The 21409-nt window shown below is 40.7% G+C and overlaps 1 protein-coding gene across 1 annotated transcript in view; it reads left to right on the top strand.

The window, feature by feature from the left end:
- LOC126412811 (ATP-binding cassette sub-family C member 5-like) overlaps window positions 1-21409 on the top strand; it is a 276750-nt gene that overhangs the window by 120183 nt on the left and 135158 nt on the right. The window contains exon 10 of the mRNA XM_050082599.1: window positions 17364-17502. Within this exon, the coding sequence (XP_049938556.1) occupies window positions 17364-17502 (139 nt within the window). The remainder of the gene's footprint in view (window positions 1-17363; window positions 17503-21409) is intronic.

Raw genomic sequence — 21409 nt, 5'->3', positions numbered from 1 at the left:
CAGATAGCTTAATATGTTACTTAGCTCAGAATCACATTCTTTAATTAACTTTGTTGATATTTCATCATACCCACTAGATGTTTTTGATTTTAAAGATTTTATGATGGACATTATTTCTGTTGGGGTAGTGAGGGTCAAATTCATATTATGGAAGTTACTTGAAATGTCTGGTCTAAGGTAATCCATAGCAGCATCTACCGAACCTGACAACCCCATCTTTTCAGTAACAGTTATAAAATGTTTGTTAAAAAGTTCTGCAACACTATACACATCTGTCACCAATGCATCATTTTCTCTTAATGCTATTTGTTCCTCTTCATGTCTGGTTCTACCGGTCTCCTCCTTCACTATATCCCATATTGTCTTTATTTTGTTATCTGATATGACTATCTTTTCCTTGTAATATATTTGCTTTGACATCCGTATTACAGTCTTTAATATTTTGCAGTATTTCTTATAATGTGCTATAGCATCAACATTGGAAATGTTTCGGATTGACAGATACAGTTTTCTTTTTGTTTTACAAGATACCCCTATTCCTCGAGTAATCCATGGCTTCTTTGTAGACTTTGCTCTAACCTTGGTAAGTTTTGGGGGAAAGCAGTGTTCAAATAAGGTAAGCACTTTATTAGCAAAAATGTTATATTTTTCATTCATGCCATGAGCACTGTAAACATCAGTCCAGTGAATGTCTCTGAGGAGTGTCCTAAAATAATCAATTTTTGGCTTACTGATTACCCTCTTGAGCTCAGATTTAACAGATTTTATATCCTGTTCAGTATTAACATTTAACAGAAGGAACTGCATGTCATGGTCTGAGAGGCCATTGACTATTGGTTTTGTAATATAATTTTGTTCATTTGACTTTTCTATAAAGATATTATCAATGGCTGTTTGTGAGCAAGTGGTTATCCTAGTGGGGAACTTTACTGTGGGAATTAGGTTGAATGATAGTGTTACTAACTCAAATAGGTTCTTATTGGGAGAGTCTTTAAGGAAATCTACATTGAAATCACCAGCAACCACTATTTCTTTGTTTTTGGTTGTTAAATGGGCCAGTACAGCTTCAAGGTGGTTTACAAACAGATTAAAGTTACCTGCAGGTGCTCGATATACACTTAATACCTTAGACACACTGTCCAGCAAGTGCAGCAAGGTGGAGGTTCCCTGCTGTTTTGGGGTGGCATTATGTGGGGCCGATGTGTGCCGCTGGTGGTCATGGAAGGCGCCGTAATGGCTGTACAATATATGAATACCATCCTGCGAACGACAGTGCAACCATATCGGCAGCATATTGGCAAGGCATTCGCACCCCCATCGTGCACATCTTGTGAATGACTTCCTTCAGGATAGTGACATTGCTCGACTAGGGTGGCCAGCATGTTCTCCAGACATGAACCCTATCGAACATGCATGGGATAGATTGAAGAGGGCTATTTGTGGACAATGTGACCTACCAACCACTCTGAGGGATCTATGCCGAATCGCTGTTGAGGAGTGGGACAATCTGGATCAACGGTGCCTTGATGAACTTGTGAATAGTATGCCATGACAAATACAGGTATGCATCAATGCAAGAGAACGTGCTGCTGGGTATTAGAGGTACCGCTGTGTACAGCAATCTGGACCACCACCTCTGAAGGTCTTCCTGTATTGTGGTGTAACATTCAATGTGTGGTTTTCATGAGCAATAAAAAGGGCGGAAATTATGTTTATGTTGATCTCTATTCCAGTTTTCTGTACAGGTTGTGGAACCTTGGAACCGAGGTGATGCAACACTTTATTTGATGTGTGTATAAATAACTGTACAAATCAACTGATTTTTTACTTAGCTGATTCTGTGCCAACATCTGCACTGGCTTGCCAAAGAAGAACACTGCAGAGTGAGAGCTTAGATCTTGTTAAAATATAGAAAAATATGCAGCACCAACAAGCCACCTCTTTTTGCATTTTGCAGCTTACGGTGTGTGCAAATTGGAGGCTGCTTGGAGCTGTTGTCTTTCACTGCCACTTGTACATTTACATCTACATCTATACTTTGCAAACCACCATGAGTTGCATGGTGGAGGGTACATTCCATTATACCAGTTATTTGTGTTTCTTCCCATTCCATTCACATATGGAGTGTGGGGAGAATGATTGTGTGAATGCCTGTGACATGCAGTGTTTTTTCTAGTCTTGTCCTCATGATTCGTATATGAGCAATACATTGGGGGTTGTAGTATATTCCTAGAGTCATCATTTATAGCTGGTTGTTGAAACTTTGTTAATAGACTTTCTCTTTCTGCGTGTTTTAGTTGTCCTTTGTGCTTTGATAACCATTAGTACCACAAATGTGTCATGATCACTGATACCAGTTTCGATGTGGACAACCTCAAAGAGGTCGGGTGTGTTTGTTGACATTTAAATCCAATTTATTTTCATCATGAGTGGGGTTCCTAATTGTCTATTGCAGGTAGTTTTCAAGGGAGGCATTTAGTAATGTTTCACATTATGCCTTGTCATGTGCATCTCTAAGAAACTTGTAATTTTCCCAATTAATTGTTGTGTAATTAAAATCTTCACTGATGATTACAGTATAATCGGGGAGCTTACTTGAGGTGCTCCATAACATTGTTCCCTTTAAATAATTTCCAAGGCATACTGCCAGGATATACTAAGAACAAACACTCTGCCTAGGTCATTGAAGTTCATGGACATCAGTATTTCTGTCGCCTCTTCAGTTACTTTCTTCCAAAATCTCCCAGTAGGTCACCTAACAGTTATATTACCAAAACTGAGAACATGATTCACAATTAATCCATGTGGCTGTGTGAGCAGATCCTTGTTTTTGTTCAGATCTGTTGTTGCACATGTATTCTCCAGACAACATTAGTGAACTTAGTGCAGTTTTCGGCCTGTGTAGGATGTTGTATATTCTCCACACCAAGTATAGTATAACCCCACTTTCAAGTTCTCAGAATTAACATTATCTTGTTCTTTACATGTTTTATCGCTTCCGTAAAATTTCAAATGTTAACAGTGTTGTCGAAACCTTTTTTTGTGTTAACATGTTTATAATTTCCCCACAGTGCACACTTTATGCAACAAAAAATGAGAAGCTGGTATAATTGACATAAAATTATGTTTCCTTTCAAGTAGTGTCTACACATGTTATGCGGTTAATTTTTTTGAATGTTGTGGGCCCTACTCGGTAGATATGAATCAGTAGAAGTGTAACACGCTCAGGGGTACAGATAGGTGGGGTACTTTAAACTGGTTGTCACTTTGATCAATATCTGTGACACATATTCCCCTCCTCTAGTTTTCCGATGTTCCTTCACTATGCTATGATTTGAGCTTCGCACCTAGTCATGTGATAAATTGCGCCCTGGGTTCCAATATCCGTAGCCACCACGATGTCGTCTGGGGCCCTGGGTTCCAATATCCGTAGCCACCACGATGTCGTCTGTGACCACCATGGCCACGGAAATTACCGCCATGTCTCCTACCATTATTATTCCAATATCGTCCATTGTGTGTATTGTTATGGTTTAAATGGGTATCCGTATTGGATTCGTTGTTCCCTGATACTCTACTATCACCTTCTCCTCCTCCTGTTCCTCGTGAATCATACAACGTGTCTAATTGTCCTAAGGCTGACTTCATTGCCTCTACATCATTTCTAGGGATTGCTAGCAACTTATCCTGAACTCCTGTCAGTAGTTTACTTATAATCAGGGACACTATTGCTTCTGTCGTAATCGGTTCATCTAAATAATCTTGGAAAAACTTCTTTAAGTTCTGGTCACGCCCTCTCTCAAACCTTCTACCTTGGTATAGACTGTTACGTACTCCATTTTGCTTCCGTCTCGACCAATATTGTTGCAAAAATTCCTTTTCAGATTCAGCAAAGATTGTACACTTATGTCCTATTCTCATGCCCCAGGTACCAGCTTCACCTTCCAATCTTGCTGCAACAAAGCATACCTTTCTCTGCTCGTCTCATAATTCAGGTAACACGCCCTTATATTGATCTAGGAAATCACTGGGATGCCATATTCCATTTAGTTCGAAGTTCTTAAAATTCCTTATGCCAAGTAAGATCTCATCATTTTGTATACCAATTAAGCTCCCTCCAGCAATGCTTCCATCACGTAATAGTGATTTCACTTCACTCTTCACCTGCCGACCGACCTGTTCCTTACAAGGGAACCTCCCCGTCGCACCCCCCTCACATTTAGTTATAAGTTGGCACAGTGGATAGGCCTTGATAACTGAACACAGTTCAATTGAGAAAACTGGAAGAAGTTGTGTGGAACTGTGAAAAAATAAGCAAAATATACAAACTGAATAGTCCATGGGCCACATAAGCAACATAATGGATAATGGAAGTTTAGGAGGGCCGTGGTAGCGTGAGCAGCTGCAGAACGAGAGGTCCTTGGTTCAAGTCTTCCCTCGAGTGAAACTTTTACTTTCTTTATTTTTGCATAGTTATTATCTGTCCGTTTGTTGATTGACATCTCTGTTCACTGTAATAAGTTTAGTGTCTGTGTTTTGCGACCGTATCGCAAAACCGTGCGATTAGTAGACGAAAGTACGTGCCTCTCCAATGGGAACAGAAAACATTTGATCACAAGGTCATAGGTCAACCGATTCCTCCACAGGAAAACATATCTGATATATTCTATATGACACTGGTGACGGCATGTGCGTCACATGACAGGAATATGTTGTCGACCTACCTAACTTGTACACTTGGCGAATGGGTAAAAAGATTCTTCTACCTTGCCCGATTTAGGTTTTCTTGTGTATGTGATAATCACTCCCAAAAAAGTGATGAAAACATAAGAGTTTGTCACATAAACTGAAAATAAAAAATTAAAATTTTCACTCGATGGAACATTTGAACCAAGGACCTTCCGTTCCGCAGCTGCTCACGTTACCACGAAACCACAGCGCTCCTGCCTTCCCATCCTCCTTAATGTTGCCTATCTTCCGTTGAACTACTCAGTTTGTATATTTTGCTTATTTTTTCATAGTTCCACACAACTTCTTCCTGTTTTCGCAATTGATCTGTGTCCAATTTTTCAAGGCCTATCCACTGTGCCAACTTATAACTAAATCTGAGGGGGGTGCGATGGGGAGTTTCCCTTGTTAGTCTTGCCTACCTCACTGAACACCTCTTCTACTCGCCATGCATACGCATCCTGGTTTAGCGCAACAGCTGATATCCTGTGTTTACAGTGTTTCACTTCCTCATCCAGTTGTTCAAAATGCTCGTCGTAAACCTCAACCCTTTTTGTAAGTTCTTCCTTCACTTCTTTGACGAGTCTACCTTTTCAAAACATTTAGTATTGCCTGTAACGTTCTCCTCAAACCGAACAGTAAGCTCATCTATCCTTTGATGACTTGACTCAGCTAGCTTCCTCAGAGCCTAATTAGTCTCATCGATCTATTTACTGAGTCGTTCATTTATCTGCTCGATCGATCGCTTAATATCTTCCTTCTGGCACATTATACCTTCCCTCTGGCGCTTAATGTCTTCTTTTATTTGTTTATTATCATGTAATAATGTTTTGTTACCATTCAGTAATGTTTTGAGCATGTCAACGATGGATAGGTCAGGCCTAAGTTTACACTTATCCCGTCTAGGCATCTCCATGATTGGTGATGACATTGCATTAGGACTTCCCATCTCTGTTGATAGACTACTGTTCCCTATACCAGAATCCGACACTTCACTACTCCTTGCTTCTATTTTTCGTCTCCACCTAATTACTTTCACCTAAAGAGTCTACTTTCACCTCTCTGTCTACTACAATTGCACCAACCTCATTATTTGCCATATTGAACCACAGATAAGTCACTCAAGTGAGCAATAAACAAATCACAACACTCGTAACACAGAGTGGATGGCAATAGCCACAACCAAACTACAACGCCGTATGCACTCAATGCAGTAATTCGTACTCAGAAGCACACGTAACACACAAGATCACATAAAAAAAGCAAAAAAAGAAAAAAATAAGCTACCATAAATATAGTTCTGCAATTGTATTAACTGTTGTAAAAAATTAGACTACTAAATAAGCAGGGTCTGACAGTGACATTAACTTTACTGTACGATTGGCAGAGTAATTATGGCTCAAAATTTTGTGAACAAAAGTATTTCAACTGTTACTGTTTCTAATTACATAATTATAGAACACAGTCTGCACTGCCAGTTAATTACTCTGGTTGCTATAGTTGTGTGAGGTAACGTTGTGATGCGTGACTTACTTTGCGTTGTCTTCTGGCTCCGTAGTCGCAGCTGTTGCGTAACGCCGACTCAGTTGACGCCATCCGGCTGTCAGAACTGCACCCTCTCTGCAAAGCATGGTAATATTTGCTGCGTCGCTCCTAGGCGACGCTCACGCTGTATACGGTGATGGCTGCCAAAAAGTTTTCACTTTTGCCCATAGGTGCCACTAGTATCGTTTTCCGTAATGGCCACAAATAACTGTTCCCTTTTGCACATAGGTGCTGCTAGCGTCGTCAAAAGCCCACCACCGGTGAGTACGTTTACTTCGTAGCACTAGTTCTTTGCAGTGTCACAGATAGGACGAGTATATTCACTGTGCCACAAGTTCTTTGACGTACACATCCCACAGCTCGCGTGATGTCACTCAATAATATAAACTAACAATCACTGTTTATACACAATTAGTTCACACCCCAAGTTAATTATACAGCACTTCTTATGCGAAATTGCAGGTCCTGAATACATGTCGCTATGTAACATGCCTGGGGGTACAGAGGGGGGTGGGGGACGCTTAAGCTGGTTGTCATTTCGGACCGTGCGCTCTGTCCACACCACGTACTTGGTAATCCCGTGGCCTGTACCTTCGCAGGACCCTCATCAATTTTTCTTTTGTCTCACAGTCGTGATGCTCTAATAACTAGAGTTTCCGTTTGACAACAGGTTCAATATCTGTGACACACATCAATTGGACGAACATACGCATAACTGAACGCTGTGCAGACGATTTTTGATGATGTGAAAGCCGAGTAATCGAACTAAAGTTTTTATGCTCGCCACGCATACACAGATTTTTGGTACCAGTCCTCCTTTATATTAGTAATAAATTGTAGCACTGTTCTCAAAGGTAAATTTACAGTTCACAGTTCTCAGTTGAACGAGCGTGCACGTAACCTGCGCGGCTGATTGTTGTTGATGTGGAAACACGATGACCGAACGCATGTTCTCATTCTCGCTACAAGATACTGGCACTTGGTTGCACACTTTTATGGTAACTAATTTTTGCCGATCACTATCAGTTCATTCTGGGGGACCGAACATGGTGAAGATGATTGATACAGTATGGTACGACACACAATGAGAGGATACACAAATACATTATCAGCAACACTGCTCATTTTTAAATTACTTCTTGACACACTTTCCTCTGAATTATTTACTTATTTTATCACTTTACTGTAATAGCACTTGTAGCAACACTTCAACTTCCATGCTAACAGTGCCTCTCACATGCAGAGCTACACACTACACAACATAACAGTTCTGTGTCCCGCGCTCCACAACTAAGCCAGCGACATGACAATATGCTTAGAGAAGTTTTAAAAATTGTTCACGTTCATGCTTCATCTCCTGCCACTGCATCACAAGTGGAATGTGTTAGATAAAGTGAGCAACAGTGGGACAGAAGAGGATGAGTAGGGGGGAGGGTAAGAGACCAGCAGAAAGTGCATAGAATGGCCTTTACAGAATTGTACTACACTAAATAGAGAATGAAATACATTGTTGAGGGGGTGAAGACCAGGAATGTGCGCTAAAGAATATTGCAGCAAAATTGACATGAGAATATGTGAGCACAATGCTCTCCTAGACATGTATGAAAATTCTTTAGCAGTAGGACATCTTAATAGAAACCTTTTTTCCCCAGTATCCTAAGTTCTGAATTATCATTAAATCTTTTTATCCAAAGAAAATTATGCATGATTGCCACAGTGCTTTGCTTGAATGGTATTTTGATAACTTAAGTGGTAAATATTGCTATAAAACATGTTGTTTTCCATTTGCATCATTTTGGAAAATGTCTGTGAATATTTTAAAAGAATCTCACTATCCTGAGGAGAAGTACCAGAGCTACCAGATCCATCTCAATGATATATATGCACTGGCAACTGTTTTTTATATCTTGGAAGTGGGCAGTCTTGTAGTCTATTTAGATGTGTGTAAATTGGAGGCTTCTTGTTGCTGCTACCTCCCACTGCCATTTTAAGGTGCTATATAACAATGTACCTTTTAAATAACTTCCAAAGCATATTGCCTGAATGCACTGAGAACAAACTCGCTGTTCAAATCAGTGAAGTTCAACGACATCAGTGCTTTTGTATCACCTTCAATTATTTTATTCCAAATACTCCACATAGATCACCTAACATGTGTGTTCACAAAACTGAAAACACATTTCACAATTAATCCCTATACTGGGTGTGCAGCTCTTTCTTTTTGTCCAAATTTGATTTCTGCATATATTCATCATGCAACACTGGTGTACTTGGTGTGGTTATTGGTGTTAGTACTTTTTTCCCTGCCGTTGCCAAATTCTACACAGCTTTGTGGCTGAGGGGAGTAATGGTTTCGATAGAAGTTAGAAGAAGGTGGAATGATCACTCAGGCTCGGATGATGATAAAACAGGTGGCAGTCTTGATTTATTGATAGAGTACTAAGGAAGTGCAACCAGGTTACAGAGGCAATTGTTTACTTGCATGACCTATCCTAGAGTATTGCTCAAGTGTGTGGGACCTGCACCAAATAGGACTAATACAGGGTGTACATAAAGTCCAGGAACACTTTCAATTATTTATTGCACAAGAACCAAACATTGTGCAGGTATCATACATATGTCAATTTGAAGAGAAACACTGAAAGTTTTTTTTTTTTTCATGTATACCCCCATAGCATAGTTTGGTAATTTGCCGATAGTCAGTACCAGCCTCAAACATGGCGAGTTCAGGTGCAGGGCGAGCTTTGTGTATGTTGGAGTTCGACAAAAACAACTGTGATACAGCTGTTCAACGGATGTTTAGAACCAAGTACGGTAAGAAGCCACCAACAAGGAAGGTCATTTACCACTGGCACAACAAATTCATTACGATGATTTGCTTGTGCCCGGCAAAGGGAAGCGGACTTCCCTGTGTGAGTGAAGTGAATGTGGAGCGCGTACGAGAGACATTCATAAGGAGTCCAAAGAAATCAGTGCGTCGGGCATCCTATGAACTCGAAATGGCTCCAATGACAGTTTGTAAAGTCCTGCAACAGAAGCTGTCTATGAAACCATTCAAATTGGAGCTAGTGCAGAAGCTCAATGATGACGACAAAGACAAGTGTTTTGAGTTTTGTTCGCAGTTGCAACAATTGAATGAGTATGGGGATGGCATTGTTGATCGCTTAATTTTTAGCGACGAAGCCACTTTTCACACAAATGGGAAAGTGAACAGGCATAATTGTCGAATCTGAGGTACAAAGTATTCACACGAATGCATTGAGTTTGAGTGTGATTCCCCACAGGTAAATGTTTTTTGTGCCTTGTCACGTTGAAAACTGTACGGTCCATTCTTCTTCATTGAGAGCACTGTCACTGGATATTCCTACTTGGACATGTTGCAGCAATGGCTAATGCCTCAAATGCAATCAGACTCTCCGTTCGTCTTTCAACAGGATGGGGCTCCACCCCATTTTCATCGTGAAGTTCATGGGTACCTGAACAAGAAGCTGCCACATCGATGGATCAGCCGTGCTACTGAAGGGGACAGCTGTTTCATGAAGTGGCCTACCCGCTCACCAAATCTCATTCCGTGTGACTTTTTCTGTGGGGACACATTAAAGATTTGGTGTATGTTCCGCTTCTACCACGTGATGTAGCAGAGCTCTGGGAGAGAATACGGGAAGCCACAGTCGACAATGCCATGCTGAGACTGGTATGGCAAGAATTCAATTACCATATTCACGTCTGCCGGGTCACACATGGTTCGCATATCAAATGTTTGTAAAAAAACTTTCAGAGTTTCTCTTCAAAATGCAATATGTATGACATCTGTACAATGTTTAGTTCTTGTGCAATAAGTAATTGATAGTGTTCCCAGATTTTATGTACATCTGTAGAGAGGACTGAACGACTACGGAGTAGGCAGCAAAGATGGTCACATGTATGTTTGATCCACGGGAAAGGTCAGGAAAATGCTGGAAGAACTGAAATGACAGACTCTTGAAGATAGGCATAAAAATCCTTAGGAAGCTTACTTACAACATTTCAGCAACTGGATTTAAATGATGATTGAAGGAATATACTGCAACCCCCTACTAACAGCTTTTGTAGAGATTGTGAGGACAGATTAATCACAGTGGGCACAGAAGCATCCAAACAGTCATTCTTCTCACACTTGAAACATGAATGGAATGGATTGTGCTTACAGTATTGTAGCCATTTTGTTTTTGTGTTAACCTCTCACTGTGATGATGGTCATATACAAAAGACATCAACTTCCCAGTGTTTGTAACTACACTGGAGCACCAAAGAAACTGGTATAGGTATATGTATTCTTATACGGAGATATATAAACAGGCAGAATATGGCACTGCTGTCAGCAACACCTATGTAAGACAACAAGTGTCTGGCACATGTGTGAGATCAGTTACTGCTGCTACAATGGCAGGTTATAAAGATTTAAGTGAGTTTGAACGATGAGACGCATCTCCGAGGTAGTGATGAAGTGGGGATTTTCCCATATGACCATTTCATGAGTGTACCGTGAATATCAGGAACCGGTAAAACATCAAGTCTCCAACATCGCTGTAGCCTGAAAAAGATCCAGCAAGAATGGGACCAATGACGACTGAAGAGAATCGTTCAATGTGACAGAAATGCAACACTTCCGGAAATTGCTGCAGATTTCAGTGCTGGGCCATCAACAAGTGTCAGTGTGCAAACGATTCAAAAAAACATCATCAATATAATATTTTGGAGCAGAAGGTCCACTCATGTGACTTTGATGATTGCATGACGCAAAGCCTTATGCCTCACCTGTGCCCATCAACATCGACATTAGACTGTTGATGACTGGAAACATGTTGAATGGTCGGACGAGTCTTGTTTCAAATTCTGTCGAGCGGATGAGCATACACAGATATGGAGACAATCTCATGAATCCATGGACACTGCATATCAGCAGGGAACTCTTCAAGCTGTTGGAGGCTGTGTAATGGTGTGGGGCCTGTGCAGTTGGAGTGATATGGGACCCCTGATAGTTGTAGATATGACTCTTGACAGATGACACACAAGTAAGCATGCTGTCTAATCACCTGCATCCGTTCATATCCATTGTGCATTCTGACGGACTTGGGCAATTCCGACGGGACAATGCGACACCTCACATGTCCAGAATTGCTACAGAGTGGCTCCAGGACCACTCTTTTTGAGTTTAGACACTTCCGCTGGCCGCCAAACTCCCCAGATATGAATATTATTGAGCATATCTGGGATGCCTTGCAAGATGGTGTTCAGAAGAGATCTCCACCCCCTCATACTCTTACGGATCTGTGGACAGCCCTTCAGGGTTCATGTTGTTCATTCCCTCCGGCACTACTTCAGACATTGGTCGAGTCCATGTCACGTGATCAGAGTGTAGTGTTGCTAGCTATTTCTTTCAAGTAGAAGTCAAGTGTTTTCAGTTGCGCCTTTAAGAAGGAAAATGTTACAAAAAGAGGCAGGAAAAATCCTTTGGATAGAAGAGAAAGTAAAAATTCTTGAAAGAGTTGAAGATCTTTGCAGAACATGCATTGCTGAAGCACACACTTTAGGGATACCTGTGTTTCTTGTGCAAAATGAAGCTTGTATTTTGAAAAGCCCAAGTAAAAAACAAAATAAAATGAAATAAAATGTGACAGTTACTCAGTTACCCTAAATATGTAGTGCCAGGAGAAATTGCGAAAACTGATTTCAGGCAGCACATGCTTCCAACATCCTCATGAATGGTCAGTATGCTTGGAATCATTCTCCACTTCTAATGGGTGAAATGATAGGTACAAGAAGCGGTATAATATGATGTACAAAACTGTTTGTGATAAAGGAAGCAATGTAGACATAAAAACTGTTATGAATGGCAGTGTGTTAGATTACAAGAATATACAAAGAAATATAAACTTAAGGGCATCTTCAACATAAGTGGAACACATCTCTTTTTCAATATCTTTTCAAACAAACCACTTGCCTTGAAAGACAAAAATTGCAATGGAGGAAAACAGAGTAAAGTTCACCGTGCAGTAATGCTAGGCACAAATGGTGATGGATCAGAAAAAAATGTACCATTTGTGATTGACAAATCAGAAAAACCATATTGTTTTAAAAATGTAAAAATATTGCTCAAGAACTACGGTGCCAGTAACAAAAGTGTGGATGACATTGGAACTAATTGAAAAACAACTCATAACAATGATGTAAGAATCGGAACCTGTAACAGGAAAATTCTCCTGTTTGTAGATGTTTGTCCTGCAAAACAAAAAGTACAAATGTATTCAATGTGCACTTACAGAGTTCCTGCCACTGTGCTGCACAAGAAAATTGCAGTCCTTTGATCTGGGCATCATCCACACGGACAAAGTTTATTATAGACAAGCTATTGTTTGGAAGGCATTAACTCTCGCATTACCATGGGTGGCGGAGGATGGCAGGGGGCTACTTTGTGCTACCTTTTGAAAATATTGTAACCTATTCAAGTACTTCATGTTATAAAATTTTGAGAAAAATATTTAATGTTTTTAATGAAATCTTCTGTCAGATACCATAAATGTTTCAAAATTTGTAGTTGTTATGAGTCTCAGTAGCAGATGTGACTTTTCGCAATGGTCATATGCAACGATATTAGGGAAAGGATAGATTGCTACTCACCGTAAAGCTGATAACATTTAGTTACAGACAAGCACAACAAAAAGACAGTTTTACACACACACACACACACACACACACACACACACACACACACACACACACACACACACTTGAGTGCCATCACCGGTAGCTGGGACCTGGCGGTCACGTGTGCATGAGGTATGGTTGCTGGTGTGAATCTGTGTGTTGTCTATCTGGAGAAGTTGTTGACCAAATGCTAAATGTGTTACAGTCTTTTAGTTGTGCCTATCTGCAACTCAGTGTGTCATCTTTACACTGAGTAACAACCTTTCCTTTTCATAATATTGTTGGTATTCCAATCTGGAATTTAGTTTTCATTGCTTGAGTGTCATATTTAGTACTATTAGATTCTGGGAAAATTTGTGTATATATTGGTATTACATGTTACTGACTATGCACGTTTTTCTGAAATTCCTTCACCAAAGGAGATGCAGTAAACATTCTAGACTTCAAATTAAGGACAGCTGTCAACACGAATAACTTAGAAGTAGATACCCTCGGTGTAGTGTAGCAGCTTAAGTCACTCATCATAAACCACTGCTCATCAATTAGAAATCCATACCTAAAGACTGGAAAGTTTCACAGATGATACCAATACACAGGAAAGAAAAAAGAAGTATTCTGCTGAATTATATACCCGTATCACAGACATCAGTTTTCAGTAAGATTTTGGAACATGTACTGTGCTTGACCATTACGAATTATCCCAAGAAAAGTGATCTATTGACTCGTAGCCCAGCTTTAGAAAATATCATTTTTGTGAAAAACAACTGGCCCTTTTTCACATGAAGTAATGACTCCTGTTGGCAGGGCTTCTCAAGTTGAAATCATATTTCTAGATTTCCAGAAGGCTTTTGACACTTTTCCCCACAAGCATCTCCTGTCAGAATGGAGTGCGCATGCAGTATCATCTCAGTTGTGTAACGGGATTTGCAAATCCTTGTCAAAAAGGACACTGTTCATAGCAAGTGATGGGAAGTCATTGAATGAAACAAAAGTTATACCTGGCATGCCCCGATGAAATGTTGTAGTCCCTCCGTTGTTTCTAATCTCTACAAACTATTTGAGACACAATGTGAACAGCCCTCCTATATTTGTTTACAGATGGTGCTGTTATTTACTGTCTAGTTAAGTCATCAGAAGGTCAATAAGAATTACAAAAGGATTTAGACAGGTTAGCTGTATGCTGCAAAAATGACAGTTGACCCTGAATGATAAAGTGTGAGGTCCTCCACAAGAATACTAAAAAGAATTGAATTACATTACTGTTACATGATAAATGGTACGAATCTAAAGTTGTCAATTCAGCGGAATTGCCACATAAACAGTGTAGTGGGGAAGGCAAAACAAAGATTGCATTTTATCAGCCAAACACACATAAGGTACAACAGATGCAACAGAGAGACCTTCTACACTATATGTATATATAAACCATTTTTCATTGCCACAAGAATTTTAATCACTATCTTTCTCATGTAAATGTGGTAATATTTTGTTGACTCCCACTTATACAGGGAGAAATGTCCATCGCAATAAAATAAGAGAAATCGGAGTTCACAAGGAAAGATTTAATTGTTCATTTGAGAATGGAATGGTCGAGAAATCATCTGAAAGTTTTTCTTTGAACCCTCCTCTGAGCACTTGGATGTGAATTGCAGAGTACTCACGTAGATGCAAACTGTGGGGGAGTTGGAGCATGCTACTTCATCACTATGATTGTCTGCTCCAGGACAATTCATATGTAGCAGACCTATCTCCCAATACCAAACACTTCCCTTCTATGTATACAGTCATATCTTAAGATATCATAATTTCCTATACATTGGCACAAAGCCACTGTAATACCTATACCTAAGCCTGGCAAGAACAGACATTTTCCCTCCAGGTACTATCTTGTTTCCCTCAGCAGTAGTGTCTGCAAGGTGATGATCAATGGCCAGGTGATTTGGTGACTAGAGTCTCAGAAGTTGGTAACAAAATCCAATGTGGCTTTTGTAGGCATGCTCTGCAGTCAACCGACTTGTCCTGTTGACCTGCATCATGATCAACATCCTGCAGAAGAGCCAGACTTAGCCTGTAACATTTAATTTTGTTTGGAAAAGTCCTATGGCACATGTTGGAGAGAGGGAATCCTCCGCACAGTTCCCAGATGGGCTTTTGAGGCCACCTGCCCCACTGTGTTAGGGAGTTTTTAAAAACAAGACAACATTTTTAATGCTCTTCTGGTTCTAGCTCTCCTTGTTAATATAGTCAAATTGCAGCTCTTGGGAGATTTGTTCACTCAAGTGGCAACTTCAATTCTGTCTCGAGTACCTGGACTTGTGCAGTATAGAAAATAGCTTCCACAGTCTGTGTGAATTTCTGGTGGTGAAATGAGTGCCTTTGCACATCATTACTTCCTGATCTTGCCGCTCTTCCATTCATCAAAACTATGATATTTCTGAAGTTAAGGTTCGGTTTAAAATTGTGTTGATACTTCCACATATCCAGCTTGGAAGGGTGTTACGTCCATTCTCTTAATTTCTTTCGCGTTCTTCATGGCACCTCATTAGGAGTGAACTGGACAGTCCTGTGTTTGTATTGGTCCTCAGTCCAAACAAAGCTGGGCAAAGGATGTCTAGTATTTTCATTTGTGTGTGTGTGTGTGTGTGTGTGTGTGTGTGTGTGTGTGTGTGTGTGTGTCCGTCTTATGTTGCCGTAACACAATTTGTTATCACAGGTTTCCACTTGGCTACTGGTGCATTTCCTACCAGTCCAGTTAAGAGTGTCTGTGGAACTGTCTATGAGGCAAGTTATGCTTCTTTGTAGCCGCTCAGTGTTCGAGTTTGTATTCTGGTTTAAAAACTTCATCTTAGCGGGTTATCAGCTACATTCTTAAGGGCCAAGCATTTACTCCCCCTCCCCGGATTTGTGCAGAGGTCTGTAACCATCTTGGATTTACTTCACTTCCAAAAAACACTACTGCAGTTTCTTCAATCATTCACTTGACATTTCTGGAGTTTTGCATGCAGCTTGGTGATGGCACTATCATGTATATCAATGGCTCTGAGGATGAGTATAGTGTGGGGTGTGCCTTTTTTTCTTTTTTAAGATTGTTTTAGGTGTTGCCAATTAGACCTCTTGAGTTTTACTACAGAGTTTACTGCCCTTCATCATGACACCCAGTGCATCTGGTGGCACTGATTCTCTGGGTATGTAGTATACTTTGAATCCCTCAGTGCTCTCCAGAACCTCCGTGCAATGTACATGTACCACACTTTAGTACGGTGGATCCAGAACTACCTTCACTCACTCGCTGATGCTGCCACCAGTTGTGTCATTTGTGTGGGTTGCTGGAGATATCAGTGTGTCGAGAGATTTGGCCATGAAGCATTGAAGGCTACTGTTCTACTACCAAGGCCGTGTAGGTATTCTGCCCTGATTGATGATTTCCTCATGGCTGTACATAGGAACATTCTATTACTCTAGTGTGAACACTGATTTTCTGTCTGTGGGAACAAAATTTTAGGGATATTAAAACCCTCCCCATGGCTTGCCAACCTCCTCTGGTCCTTCTCATCTCGAGCAGATATATCTGTTGGACACTGTCTTTTTGATTGTCGTCATCTATTAAGTGGCACCCCACACCACTTACACACACTGGTGGTGCACTACTTTCTAACAAAATGCCATTTTTGTATCCCCTTTCATTGTAATGTATGTGTTACATCTGATCTATCTGAGCATTCAACAGATACCTCACAGGTAGTGGGACACTATGTTTGTGGCCTTTCAGCTAGTGTTTGGGGTCCACTTTCTTTAGTCCTTCAAGTTTTACTTATGTACTAATAACGTTTTCACTCCTCTGTCTTATGTAATTTCAAGAACTACGGAATGCTTTACTCAGCAACCAGCCCTTTTAAAAATATGATTCTAGCACTTATGACCTCAGCTGCCCCCACTCCTTCTCCCCCCACCACAAATACAAACAAAATTAATAAATAAGTGAATACTAGGAACTGTAATTTTTCGGAGAAAGCCCTTGCCCTCCTACCGCTATGATCATACGATTCTTAATGTGAAGTTAACTTACTGAAAGTAGTATATAAAATTATATAATTAATGACTCATTTGTATGCAAGAACAGTTTATATCTGAGCCATTGGACAGACGAATTTCTATTGGAAGTATGAAGGTGTTCCTAAACGCAGGTAGCTTCTGCAGCAGTAGTCACAGTAATGTATTTGTTATTGGATGTAACTGTTTGGTTTACTTATTGCTAACAAAGTTGCATTACATATTTTTAACATCTTTCAGGTTTCAGAATCATAGTGATCTGAGATGCAGTTATCAGTGCATTAATTTGGAGAGAGAATTTTCTATGCTGGTCATAGAGGTTCCAGTTTTAATAGGGTTTTATTTCTTTTCAGCATTACTGGAAACAACCTGATTGCAGCTGAAGTATTTACAATATTTGCAGTGTTTACTGCTATGCAATTTACTGTGGGAACACTTCCTTACGGCATTAAATGTTTAGCAGAGGCAAATGTCAGCTGTAAAAAACTGCAGGTAAAATAAATACATGTTAAGATCATCAGATATTTTATTTGTGTGTGTGTGTGTTTTAAGAAATGCATGCAACATCAATATGTATGTAGGATTTCTTCTTCTCTCTCTCTCCCTCTCTCTCTCTCTCTCTCTCTCTCTCTCTCTCTCTCTCACACACACACACACACACACACACACACACACACACACACACACACACACACCATGTTGCTTTAAAATAAGGTTCAAAATTGTTTCCAAACACATGTTGTGTGTTTCTTTTTAGAAGAACAAACGCTTACTGGTATTTAACTCTCAGTGTTGCCAGCATAAACACATGAAATTGGTAGTTCAGACATAGAGAGAATTGTTCCAATCGTTCATAAAATGTGAAAGCAACAGTATAAAGTGAACATGGAACTAGATTATGTTGTACCTCAGAGATAGAGAAACATTCCACGTGGGAAAAATATATCTAAAAACAAAGGTGATGTGACTTACCAAAAGAAAGCGCTGGCAGGTCGATAGACACACAAACATACACACAAAATTCTAGCTTTCGCAACCAACGGCTGCTTCGTCAGGAAAGAGGGAAGGAGAGGGAAAGACGAAAGGATGTGGGTTTTAAGGGAGAGGGTAAGGAGTCATTCCAATCCCGAGAGCGGAAAGACTTACCTTAGGGGGAAAAAAGGACAGGTATACACTCGCGTACACACACACACACATATCCATCCACACATATACAGACACAAGCAGACATATTCAAAGGCAAAGAGTTTGGGCAGAGATGTCAGTCGAGGCGGAAGTGCAGAGGCAAAGATGTTGTTGAATGACACGTGAGGTATGAGTGGCGGCAACTTGAAATTAGCGGAGATTGAGGCCTGGTGGATAACGGGAAGAGAGGATATACTGAAGGGCAACTTCCCATCTCCGGAGTTCGGATAGGTTGGTGTTAGTGGGAAGTATCCAGATAACCCGGACGGCGTAACACTGTGCCAAGATGTGCTGGCCGTGCACCAAGGCATGTTTAGCCACAGGGTCATCCTCATTACCAACAAACACTGTCTGCCTGTGTCCATTCATGCGAATGGACAGTTTGTTGCTGGTCATTCCCACATAGAATGCGTCACAGTGTAGGCAGGTCAGTTGGTAAATCACGTGGGTGCTTTCACAAGTGGCTCTGCCTTTGATCGTGTACACCTTCCGGGTTACAGGACTGGAGTAGGTGGTGGTGGGAGGGTGCATGGGACAGGTTTTACACTGGGGGCAGTTACAAGGAGCCAGAGGGTAGGGAAGGTGGTTTGGGGATTTCATAGGGATGAACTAAGAGGTTACAAAGGTTAGATGGACGGCGGAAAGACACTCTTGGTGGAGTGGGGAGGATTTCATGAAGGATGGATCTCCACTCCCCTCTGGCTCCTACCCTTGTAACCGCCCCCGGTGTAAAACCTGCCCCATGCACCCTCCCACCATCACCTACTCCAGTCCTGTAACCCAGAAGGTGTACACGATCAAAGGCAGAGCCACGTGTGAAAGCACCCACGTGATTTACCAACTGACCTGCCTACACTGTGACGCATTCTATGTGGGAATGACCAGCAACAAACTGTCCATTCGCATGAATGGACACAGGCAGACAGTGTTTGTTGGTAATGAGGATGACCCTGTGGCTAAACATGCCTTGGTGCACGGCCAGCACATCTTGGCACAGTGTTACGCCGTCCGGGTTATCTGGATACTTCCCACTAACACCAACCTATCCGAACTCCGGAGATGGGAACTTGCCCTTCAATACATCCTCTCTTCCCGTTATCCACCAGGCCTCAATCTCCGCTAATCTCAAGTTGCCGCCACTCATACCTCACCTGTCATTCAACATCATCTTTGCCTCTGCACTTCTGCCTCACCTGACATCTCTGCCCAAACTCTTTGCCTTTGAATATGTCTTCTTGTGTCTGTATATGTGTGGATGGATATGTGTGTGTGTGCGAGTGTATACCTGTCCTTTTTTTCCCCCTAAGGTAAGTCTTTCCGCTCCCGGGATTGGAATGACTCCTTACCCTCTCCCTTAAAACCCACATCCTTTCCTCTTTCCCTCTCCTTCCCTCTTTCCTGATGAAGCAACCATTGGTTGCGAAAGCTAGAATTTTGTGTGTATGTTTGTGTGTCTATCCACCTGCCAGTGCTTTCGTTTGGTAAGTCACATCATCTTTGTTTTTAGGTGTGTGTGTGTGTGTGTGTGTGTGTGTGTGTGTGTGTAGATGCCAATCACATGGCTGCTTTGTCTGATGTAATAAAGTACCTGAAAGCTCCAATCTGATAAGGCTATGTAAATAAATATTCACAAATAAAAACTGAAAAATTCAGTGATTCTCTTAACACACATTTTACAAAAGGATGGGCAAAAGGTGACAAAGTTGTAGTTTTCTGTGCTATAACTGAAAGATCACTCAGTATCCTGGATACACAGAAGATAGAGACTGCATGACTGGAGCAGCATATGTGAGTGTATATTTGAAACCATACTCCTTTTTTTTCCCATTTGTTTTCATCAAACTGAATGGTCATGCCACCTCATTTCTTTTACCTTTTCTGCAACAAAGCTGCATAATGTAAAAGAAACAAGAGATGAATTAAAAACATGTCAGAATAGTTACTGATTGCTGATGTAGTGTCAGGCTAACAACTTCACTAGCAGGTAGCACAGTTTAATAAATGTCAAATTTGAAACAGATATTAGAAAAAGGGGCTCCCCTCTGCCCCTATCGGTTCACAATGTGACTCGCAGTTCTCTCCCTTCCCTTCCCTCCCCTCCATTCCCCATTGCTCCTTCTTCACCTGTGTCTACCTAACTCTCCTCTCTTCTCTCAGTCTTTGCGTATCTGCCTTTCAACATCTCTCCAACTCAACCATTATCCATCTCAAATTCCCCTCTCTTTGTCCCCTTTCCCTACCCATCATTCACTGCCTTACCCATCATTATGTACTCTACACGCCTCTCTAATGCCTAGCCTACCCCACTGTCACCTAGCACTCTCCACTCTCTCTTCTGTCACTCTCTCACTGAATCGAACTACATCTAACGTTGTCTTGCAAGAGTCTATTTACTGGTACCAAGATGTAGCTTCTGCAGACCAGGAGCTGTGCTTAATGTTGTGATTTGACTGATAAGCTGTCTTTGGTTGAGATACTTTGGGTTCTTTCCATGTACGTATTCAGGAAATGACTGTAATGACATGCATTTGCCAGTTGAAAGTATGCTGATGTAACTTCATGTGAATATAGGAGCGATAAAACTACTGTCCAGGTGAACTTTTCACTTTCATCTGCACTAAATTTTTAAAGCTGGTCAGCAACCTTTCCATCATTTTCAACCATTGATTCTAGTGTCTACTTGTCATTTTTGCATTGATGGATGCAAGTAACCGGTGTGTGTCTATTAATCTGTTTTCTCCCACAGTTTCTGGGAAATGGAGTTTCTGATAAATGAAACTGGAAGCTTGATGATGATATTTTCATGTGTTTTGTGTTACTGTACATTTTCCCCCAAATTCAGTATATTTATTGTCTTCCTTCACTTTATTAGTATGGCTCAAGCTATTCATTTTTTTCTTCTTTTTAGTGCAGATAATATGCTCCTCCAGTCTCTTGATATTTTTATTCCTTAGTGTGGTTGTTTCATATGATTTTGATGTGAAAATAATCTTCAGTCTCTTCACATGTTGGAGGATCAAAACTGTAAAATTTTTAATTGTTTGTGTGAGCATTAGTCCCTTAAAAATAATTAAGCAAACTTAAGGTGTTTTGTAAATGATGTGTATTTATTGTTAAAGCATGTTGCTCATTGGCATTTCAAATAACTACTTGCTGTAAACAAATAGCAAGTAGCTGTGTTTTTTCTATAAACAATAAATACAGTAATAGACAA

The sequence above is a fragment of the Schistocerca serialis genome, chromosome 1, assembly GCF_023864345.2.
Source record: "Schistocerca serialis cubense isolate TAMUIC-IGC-003099 chromosome 1, iqSchSeri2.2, whole genome shotgun sequence".
NCBI classification, from domain to species: Eukaryota; Metazoa; Arthropoda; class Insecta; order Orthoptera; family Acrididae; genus Schistocerca; species Schistocerca serialis.
This window is presented reverse-complemented; position numbering and strand designations above follow the sequence as displayed.